Source organism: Dipodomys spectabilis, unplaced genomic scaffold (assembly GCF_019054845.1).
Source record: "Dipodomys spectabilis isolate Male_0828 unplaced genomic scaffold, ASM1905484v1 ptg000294l, whole genome shotgun sequence".
Classification (NCBI taxonomy): domain Eukaryota; kingdom Metazoa; phylum Chordata; class Mammalia; order Rodentia; family Heteromyidae; genus Dipodomys; species Dipodomys spectabilis.
The window spans coordinates 2227843-2238869 of NW_024870971.1; the positions used below are offsets into that span (position 1 = coordinate 2227843).

The window sequence follows — 11027 nt, forward strand, 5'->3', positions numbered from 1 at the left end:
TGTGACTTCCTTATTTCTATGACCAGTAATCATATAAACAAATGGAATCTTTTCTTTCTTTTTTTGAATGTGCTAATACAGGGGCTTGAACTCAGAGCCTAGGCACTCTCCCTTAGCTTTTGCATATAAGAGTGGCACTCTATCACTTGTGCCATATTTTTTACTTTTGGCTTTTTCTGGTTAATTCCAATTTGGAGAATAGAGTCTCACAGACTTTTCTGCCAAACCTGCAATCCTCAGATCTTGACCTGAATATCTAAGGATGCAGAGATGAGCCACCAAGGTCTGGCTTTTCCATATTTTTCTGATATTTAACATTTCTCCAGACCTACCCTTGTTAATATCCATTTACTATTCCTGGTGTTATTTAATTGCTTTTCCATCAGCTTAGATACAGGAGTAGAAAACATTGGAAGTATGTGTAGGCACACTGTTGATTTGAAGAAGTTCAAGGAATTGTTTGTTTTGTTTATTTTTTATTTAAATTTTATTGCAAAGGTGATGTACAGAGGGGCTACACTTACATAAGTCAGGTAATGAGTACGTTTCTTTTCGAATTTTGTTTTAATAAAGGAAATCATTCCCTACTAGTGGCATTTCAAAATTTTTGAGTGGTCTCAGGTAATGGGCTGCAATTTTCTTCATGGCAGTCTTCATGTCTCTATTCCTTAGTGTGTAAATAATGGGATTTAGGATGGGAGTAAAAACTGTGTAAAATATGGCAAGCACTTTATCCACAGGGTAGGTGGTAAAGGGCCATACATAAATGAAGATGCAAGGGCCAAAGAATAATGTTACCACCATGATGTGAGCAGCCAGTGTAGAAAATGCCTTGGCCATTGCAGCCGAAGACTTGAACCAGACTGTGATGAGAATAATGATGTAAGAACTCACCAACGCAAAGAAAGTGCTTAAGGAAAGAATTCCACTGTTGACAACAATTAATATTTCAATGTTGTAAGTGTCCATGCAGGCAAGTTTGGCCACTAGGGGAAGGTCACAAAAAAAGCTATCTACTACATTGGGTCCACAAAATGGTAGAGTTACAGTAAATGATAGCTGGCTTAATGTGTGCACCAAACCCACAGCCCAAGACATTATTATTAAGGAAGTACATGTCCTTCGGTTCATGATATTCACATAGTATAGAGGTTTACATATGGCTACATATCTGTCATAGGCCATAGAGACAAGTAGCACCATCTCTCCTCCAGTAAACAGATGAATAAAGAAAATTTGCGCTATGCATCCAGTGAATGATATGATTTTGTGTTCACTGAGAAAATCTGCAATCATCTTAGGTGTAGCAAAAGAAGCCTGACAAATATCAACAAAGGAAAGGTTTCCCAGCAGGAAATACATGGGAGAGTGCAGGCTGATATCAGAAGTCACCGTGATAATAACAAGAAGATTTCCTAAAACAATGACCACATACAACACAGAGAAGAAAAGAAAGAAGAAAAGCTGGAGATGTTGAGAATCAGAGAGTCCCAGCAATACAAATTCAGACACAATGGAAGAATTGGCTTTATCCATGGTCTAGGCTCCAGACTGGATTGGAAACAGCTCTAAAGCAAGGGGAATAAAAAAGAAGTTAGAATTATGAACTAAGAACAATATTAATTTTCTCAAGTTTCTTGTGATTATGTCAAATATTAGCTATAATGTGTATTAGATGAATATAAAAATTTTGAGAGCAGGGTACAATTGGTTCATGTCTGTATTTAACAGGCTGATCTCTGAGGATCATCCTTTGGAGCCAGCCTAGGGAGAAAAAAAATCTGTGAGTCTTATCTGGACAGTTTTAAGGAGATTATGAAAATGACCAAGTAATATTTAATTTCCATTAGCATCATTTTATATGGTCATATAGCTATTGAGCTATTGTGATCCTCAGCTAGTTCTATCCTAGATACATAATAATTATTACAAATGAGGGAAACCATAACAACTTTGTTTCTTTGTGTCTGGCTTATTTCACTTATGATTTTTCCAAGTATTACCATTTCCTTATGAATGGAGTGATGTCATTCTTTCTGATGGGAGCATAGAATTCCATTGTATATTTATACCACACTTTCTTGTTCCATTCATCTACTGAGGGACATATGGGTTGATTCCAGATCTTAGCTATGGTAAATAATGGAAACATGAGGGTTTCTTTTTGCGTTTTGTTTTCTCTCTCTCTCTCTCTCTCTCTCTCTCTCTCTCTCTCTCTCTCTCTCTCTCTCTCTCTCTCTCTCTCTCTTTCTCTCTCTCTGTGTGTGTGTGTGTGTGTGTGTGTGTGTGTGTGTGTGTGTGGTGCACACACTGTTTAAGTTATTTCTTTTATCTTCCATGTTTTTCCTTCGGTTTATTTCCTGTTATCACTTTTTTATTTTGGGATCCTTTGTCTTGTATATAAGTTTATCTGATTTGGGGAAAAGAAAGGCAATCACAGAAATGGTGGGTAAAAGGACAAAGTGTAGACCAATGCAACAGTGATACTTATGAGACACTATGTTGGAAATTAACTTTACAACTTGGGTGAGGAGGAGTAAGAGGGGAGGGTAAGAGGGAGAAATTGAGGGAGAGGGTTACAGAATTCAAAAAGAAATGTACTCATTGCCTTACTTATGTAACTGTAACTCCTGTGTACATCACCTTTACAATAAAATAAAATTAAAAAAAATTAGAAGTTACAACTGTTTCATTAGAACCTTTGAGTTTCTGGATATGCTTATCTGTTACAGAGTAGTAATTGGCTCAGACATAGAATGATTTGGCAATTTCACCAGGCTTCCCAAAAGCTTTGCACAAAGCAAAACCAATTCAGATTTCTTGGTTACTTTCACTACTTTTCTGAAATCTTTAAAAATAACACTTTAATTTTCCCATAAATATCCGTACCTGATATTTTGCTATGTAATGTGATACCACATTATTTAACTTAGGATCTTAACAGTTGTTATGTGTTATAATTGTTTATTTTTAATTTTATTTTTAAGTGCTTAAAAACAGAGATTACAGTTAAATAAGTCAGGCAATGAGTACATTTCTTTTGGGTAATGGCACCACTTATCTAGCTCTGTTTTTCCCTCCCATCTCACCCACAAGTTGTATAATTCATTTTTGGCATAGTGTCTAGTGAATTTCATTGATACATTTGTTACCCTTTATCCCTCCATTTCTGTGACTCCTTTTACTCTCTCAAAGACATATAGACAAACAGACAAGACAAAAAGAAAAGAAAAGAAAAACAGTAAAAACGAATTAAAGACCTCTTGTTTACATTTCCTGGAGTTTATTTTCCTAAGTATTATTTTGTTTGATGAGATGCACATAGGCATTGTATTTTTCTGTTCCTTTCCTAAAAGTTTATTCCTCTTCTACTTATTTTAAGTGGGTTTAAAAAATTATTACTTCATAGACAGTTGCAACATTTAAGCATAATTCATGACATTCTATCAGAGTAATTACACTCTACTAGAACTTCTTCATACGTTAAATGCTTCTATAATAACATGACTATTACTGCTGCTGTAGGAGCCATACAATATGGATAGATTTTACTAAGGGTATTGGTGAATACATACTACACAGTTTTATAGTTGCAACATAGTTTGTTAAATACCCATCCAAATAATTGCTTAAGTGAATATTATTGCTTGTCCTCAAGAGTTAAAACTCATGTTTGCTTAATTATTCAAGGGCAGTACCAAAAATTTGTTTGTATGAAATTTAGATATATTTTCTAAAGATGCAGTCCAATAGTAGAGCACCTGAACAAAGACCTGTGTTTGATCACAAGCACAACAAGGAAACTACAAAACATATATTATCAGGACTCATTTATATTCCTTTTCCTCAGTATATTCCATTAACTTAAGACATCTGTATAATTATTAAAGTATGAAGGTAGTTATTTTAGGGGATTTTTTCAAGGAAAGGTAAAGATAATGAGACCACTTCCTGTGGGCTAAAGTATAGATATAGATATAGATATAGATATAGTGGGTCTTAGGGCTTGAACCCTGGGCCTGAGCACTGTCTCTGAGCTCTTCAGCTCAAGGCTAGCACTCTACCACTTGAGCAATACTGGTACTCCCAGTTTTCTGGTGGTTAATTGGAGATAAGAGTCTCACAGACTTTCCTGCCAGGACCGGCTTTGAACCACAATACTCAGATCTCAGCATCCTGAGTAGCTAGGATTACAGTCTTGAGCCACTGGCAACCAGCCTAAAATATATTCTTTTGAGGTTCAGGTTATCTTAAATGATTAGATCAAGTTTGCATCTCCTATGTTAACTCTATTACACTTACTATATAAATCCAGTTTGGTACTAAAAGCTCTCTGTCATAATATATATATTATTTCTATTGGACTTCAATGGCTCACACCTATAATGCTAACTATTCATGGGGCTGAGAACTGAGGATTGTGGTTCAAAGCCAGCCAAGGCAGTAATGTCTTTGAGACTCTTTTCCAATTAACCACCAAAATTCAGAAGAACAGTTGCTCAAAACCTCAGGTACAGCACCCAGGCCCTGATTTCAAGGAAAAGCACCCCAAAAAATAAAAAGTTATATTATTTCTGATGTCAAGTGTTGACCATGGTCATATTAAGGAACCTAAAAGTATGATGTGATTCCAGCATCATTTACCTTCTACTGCTTACCTATTGCATACAAGAAGCCAGTCTTTTTTATATCTATACAATATAGCACCCCTCTTGTAGAAGGATAAAATTGAAAACCTCATAGAAAAGTGGGCAATGAAAGTATATTGCATATGCTTCTATTGCAAGAACTTTCAGGGAAGCATCTTACCTGGCCATATTTTAATAATGTTCTATCATGGATTCTGAAAATAAAATAAGAAATTAAGATGACTCATAATTTATTAAATACATTAATAACACTGAAACTGTGTTTATACTATGAAAGCAACAATAGAGATGATGAGTTCTAAAATATAATGTAAATGAATTCATGACCTTACTTCATCTATGACTCATTTTGTTTCCCTATTTCCAAATTAAAGATACTCTTGTTCAACTTCATGTATTTATCACATAAAATGATGAGCCCTATCTATTGACAATGTTTATAATATGAATGTGATTTATATAAACTAAAAGAATGAAGCAGATTACTAGTGAATTATAATTAAGAATTTTAAAGCTAGAAAAAATAAAGAAAATTATGGACATTTTGAGGCCTTAGATAAGCATACTCTGTGTTAGATATTTGTGTATGTGTTTTATTACATGAGCTTTACAACATGCTTGTGGAGAATGTATTATTATTCACAAACTACAGAATCAATAACTAAAATTTAACAGTTTAGTAATAATCATTCCAACAGCAAGTAGAGGTGTGAGAATTTGAAAAAAGATAACAAAAGAAAGATTTAAGGCTAGCACTCTACCACTTGAAGCACAGCACCACTTTTGGCTTTTTCTACTTATGTGGTGCTGAGGAATTGAATCCAGGGCCTCATGCATGTAAGACAAATACTCTACCTCTGAGCCACCTTCCCAGCCCAATCTGTGTTTTAAATTCAGTCTTTGGTGGTGTGCTGATACTGAGGCCTAAACTCTGGGCCTTACACCCTTGTTTAACTTTTGTGGTCCAACGCAGATACTATGACTCTTGAGCCAAACCTCCATTTCTATTCTCATTTATCATTACTGATTTTTATGTGGATTCAGATTGATCATTTTGTTAATGAATGAAATGTTTAAAAGAGGAAAGAAAAAGCTGCAAACGAACTTGTGGTTAGTTTGATGCAAGAAATTTTGTGTTTCTTTACTAAAAGTTATTATCATCTCCAATTGGACATTTAGTATTATCCACATAGAAATAAATTGCTGCACTGCACATGTTGATACTGTCAACACTGAGTAATACTAGTTAACTGAAGACTCAATGTCTCATTGTGGATTCACAGATTAGAATTCAGTACCCATGTTGGTAATGGGGGCTTCCCAGGTGTAGTGTAATGTTGATGTCATGGCTCTTTAAAGCAGTAAATTGTAATGCTACAGTGTGCAGTGAAAGGGTGTGCATCATATTCTAGTTTATTGACTTCCTTAACATGTGTAGAGCTTTGATTTCTTACAGCAAGCAGCTGCTTGCCCATGTATAATTGAAAGTATCTATAACCCTGAGAAAAACACCAATAATAATTCTATTTTGCTGTGCTTCAAGTGGTAGAGTGCTAGCCTTGAGCTGAAGAGCTGGGGAACAGTGCCCAGGCTGAGTTCAGGCCACACGACTAACCAAAAAAATTGATTTTATAAAATTTATAAGCAAACCTCTCCTAAACACCTCAGCTGATTTTTATTGTTCTGTTAACTTTTCATTCTTATAACAAATTTTATCGAAGTAGTTTGTGCATGTTTCCTTCCTTGTCTACAACTCCCACCTTGAGCACACTTACCAATGCATTTTGCTACTGCCTCAGGGGAAGCTTTCTATTCAAATATCCTTGTAGATGTGGTAATAATAATGAATTTTGTTATATTTTTAAGAGAAGCAACTGGTTTTCCTATCATAATAATATTTATTCATGTGACATTCCCTAACAAGTAGATTCCCAATGAGTTCTCTTTTTATTCACTCTGAATTTCTTTATTCTTTTGTAGTCTGTTTTTTTTTTTTAATTACTATTCATTGCTTCACTCCTCATTTTTTCCCTTCTTGAGGCATTCTGGTCATCACTATATATTAGGAGTTCTGATGAGACAATTTCATAACACCAGTGCTTGCCACATTCTGGTATTTCAAATATATTTATGAAAGTTTGTGGATAACAGTGTAAAATAGCTATCTGAGATCTCAGCTCATGATTTTCATACTCGATTCTTCTCCCTTTTCTGTACTTAAAACTTTGCTGAATCATGTAACTGCAGAAAAATCCCTACTGGTACTCTGCCACTTACAGTAAACCCTGTTCCTTAAAGTCAATAAATGATATGACATTTATAGTCCTTAGCATGACAATCCATTATATATGATCTGCTCTGATACAGATTACAGTCCTTTTTAGACCAACCAGACTACTGATAATTTAAGTTGTAAAATCTTCCAATTTATTTTCTCAGGTGTGTCACAGAGTCATCTCCTCCAAAAGCCTTTCCAGGGCTTCGGTGGAAATGTCTTTTCCTAATGTTGTATAAATTTTCTTACATGTGTTTTATATACTTGACCAAGGCCACAGGTTTTTGTAGGTAAAATCTCTCTCCAACATTCAGAGCTCCTTTAATTCTCATATTTTTATGTGCAACTCTTAGGATTAGGTATAGAGTTGTGCAAGAAACAAATTCTCCATATATGTGTTAATATCAGTTAAAATGTGCTTCTTTCAGTCATTCGCTCATTTCTGATCACTGATTTATATTCTCAGAAAATGTCTTTGAAATCTGCAAAAAAAAAAAACTAACCACCTACTCAAACTTCACCTTTACATGAAACAGAAATATTTCATTTATTGCTATATAGGATTATACTTCAGGGACTAAACATAGTTTCAATAACCACTAGAGTCTGGAACAATAGAACTCACCCGACATACCAGCATTTGGGAAATAGAGGTGGGAAAATCATGGCTCCAGACCAGCATACTATGTAGCAACATACTGTCTCCAAAAAGGAAAAAAAGAACAATCTGTACCAATTAGAAGTAATAGTAGCAATGATAATTAGTAGTAGTAATAATAATGACTATAAAAATAACTTACAAAACTTAAATGAATAAATAAAATAAGCTTGAAATGAAAGATTGAGAAAAATATATTGTATTAGAAATGAAGATTTTACTTGTTACATTATTTAAAAGTAATAAAAGTGTAAAGTAAACTAGTTTATTAATACAGACCTATTGGAACTACAAAAATATTACTTGGATTTTAACATTCTCATGGCTTTTTTACTCCATGTATGTGTGTATATAATAATAAAATATATTATAATCATCATGATGATGTGTATATATATATATATGCATATATATATATATATGACTGCACGTGCAGTTTAATTTTACATGCTTACTTCATTGCTTTAACTGTTGGGGAAGAGGATTTTAATGGATTTTATTATACATACAATTGTATCTTTGGGTAGCCTCTTCAAGAATACATAACCATATTACAAAATTTCACAGGTTCTTCCAGACTTACTAAAATACAAGACGAATCTTTTGCTTCTAACACCTTTCTCCCCTTTATGTATGCCCTTTACAACACAATGTAATAATTGTATAGAATGCGGAACTGGACATAGCCTATTTTCAACGTAAATCTTTGCGAGCAATATTCTTCTTACCTGTTACAAAACATCATGTATGCAATTGAATTCTTCAAAGTTCCTAAAATAATATTAATCTCTTTCAATTGGTGATTATTTATAGCTACCAAATATAAGAGTAGATGGATATAGCTAACTGACCATTGGCTTTTGAGGTTGGCAATATGTAGCCAAGGTTCATCTTTCATTGGGGATTTAATTACTACTTTACTAAACACTCCCATTAGTAAATCACAACCTACACTGTTGACAATTATAGCAAGGATCATCAGAAAATTGCAGAAAATTAGGGTCACTCTGGTCTTGGACAGTATATGAAGTAAAGTGTCTTCTGTGAGTTCCATGCAATCAAACTTGCTACTTCAGGGAAAAATGATGGACAGTACATCATTTGTTCTAAATAGGAAACACTTTGACTTGAAAATGGAAGGACACACTGTACCTAGAGGACATAGAGATTTATTATTAATTCTAGCATGAAGAATTAGTTATAAGGAAAATTATTTTATCTCCCAGTTTATCCTTCGATGAGATGATTTTTGAAGTTTCAAACACACTGAACATGAACACAATTATAAATTAATGCATTGTATACAGTGATTAATGTTGGCAGACTTAACATTTTGCCATATTCCTTTAAGTTGTGTTAAAAATAAAATGCTTAGTAGAAACACTTTGTAATACTCTCAATTTTCAAAAATTAAATTATAACCCAACATTGTTATTAACTGTTTACATTCATTTTCTTAGTTTTACATGTAAAGATGTATCTATGAAAAAATATACAGTTGATATTTACTTGTTTATTTAACTATAGAATTGGTATTGAAGTTTCCTCTTTCCAATATTAATTGTATTATAATCATTATCAATAGTGACAAAATGCCTTTAGTTCATTCATTTTAAGGACTTTGCATTTACATTGCATGAGGAGATGGCTGATTTGTTCATCTGTGCTGATCAGATGTCTGATCTGTTTCCAATTCGTGTTATTACAAATGATAAGTTAAATGATTGCACTGGTAAACAGCTCTAACTGAATGTGCTATTGAGTAACTATTACATTATAAAAATGAAAACAGGCCAGGTGCTCATACTTGTAATTATAGCTACTCAGAAGACTAAATTCTAAAGTTCCAAATTTGAAGCCAGACCAGACAAACAAGGTGAAGAAATTGTTATCTCTGATTAATAAAGAAACTGGAAGTGAAGATGGGACTCAAAACATAGCTCACCAATATTGAGCAAAAAAGCCAATGAAGAGAAGGAAGAGCTAAATTTAAACCTCAGTGTCAGTACAAAAATGAAATATATAAAAGAAAACCAATCCCCTTCTTTACTAGATGTTTCCAATTTAACCTCAGAAGCTATTTACAATGTTTTTCTTAGCCTATCAATGTTACTTTCAAATGACAGAGTTTATTTCACTACTTTTTTTATTTAAATATTAAAACATACTAACTGAAAAAAATTGTGGATTTTCATAATGAGAATATCGTGAATTGTTCATGTCTATCCCTCTTCTAGCACTCTTTCCTCGATCTTTAATCTCTCTTTCCAGAACTTTCTTAGTAATCTGTTACCTACATTCAGGTTATATATTTTTTGTTTTTAACTTTCTTAAATTAGAGAAAACAGATTATGTTTCCTTTTCTTTTTCTTGTTTATTTTACCTAACAGGAAGATTTCTAATCACATTCACTTTAGTGTAAATGACAGATTTTCATCTTCTTTAAGGAAGAAAAATTCTCCATTGTCTGTATATACAAAATCTTCTTTATTTATTCATTTGTTGAAATATACCTATGCTGTTTCTGTACCTTAATTTGTGTTACTAATACTGAAGTAAACATAATCGTGAAGAAATCTTTGGTTGTAGGTTTACTTCATTGTTCTATTGCCTTAAACTTTATTTATTGTTCTTATAGTTATGATTGTTTTGGTATCAATGCTGAAGACTGATACTCAGGATATCACACTCTTGTTTGGCTTTTCACTTGGCTAATACTGTACCTTTTGAGCCAGATGTCCATTTGGACAGTTTGCTGGTTAACTGGAGATGAGAATTGACTAGGACCCATTTGAAACCATATCCTCATATCTTAGCCTCCTGAATAGCTAAAATTGCAAGCATAATCCATGGTCACCCAGCTGCCTTTAGCTCTTATTTTTAGTCTTTAAGAAATCTCCAGGAGTTCCAGGAAGATGGCAGAGAAGCTGGAGGCTAAACAAGCTCACTCATAGAAAGCAGTTTTAGTGCTCTAGTGAAAAGTCCTAAGCCAGAGAATTATACCAAGTGTGCAATCACAGTACAGAGAGTTAGGCCAGAGAAGGAAAATTCAGGAAAGGAGACAGATCTGAGCATTTGTCAGCAGGTGTGGCTGCGGCGGCAGCAGCGGCAGTGGCAGCTATAGCTGCCATACCTGCAACACAGAGAGTCCAGGACAAAGGCGCCAGACACAGCAGGCGAGCAGATTCTACTCAACACCATCAAGAACTGACAAGGAGCAGATATCCTTATCCTGCAGTTCACAGACCAGAGACGTCCCAGGAACCAAGACTCCGGTGTGAGTAGAAGCCTGACATCCTCACTCCTTCCCAGGGAGGAGAGGAGGGAAGGCCACTCCCCCCCCCACTACCGGAGATCTCCATCTTTGATACTGACAAAGGCCCAGCAGAGCAGCTAGCTCCAACTCAGGCCTTGGAAGAAAACAAGAGTCATTTAGCAGGTCACA

General features: G+C 34.4%; 1 protein-coding gene across 1 annotated transcript; it reads right to left on the bottom strand.

Moving 5' to 3' along the window:
• Positions 1-564: 564 nt before the first annotated feature.
• Positions 565-1536, bottom strand: LOC122126954 (olfactory receptor 4K5-like). The gene has a single exon (XM_042701499.1). The coding sequence runs from the start codon at positions 1534-1536 to the stop codon at positions 565-567; it is 972 nt and encodes a 323-aa protein (XP_042557433.1).
• Between the last annotated feature and the right edge of the window lie 9491 nt (positions 1537-11027).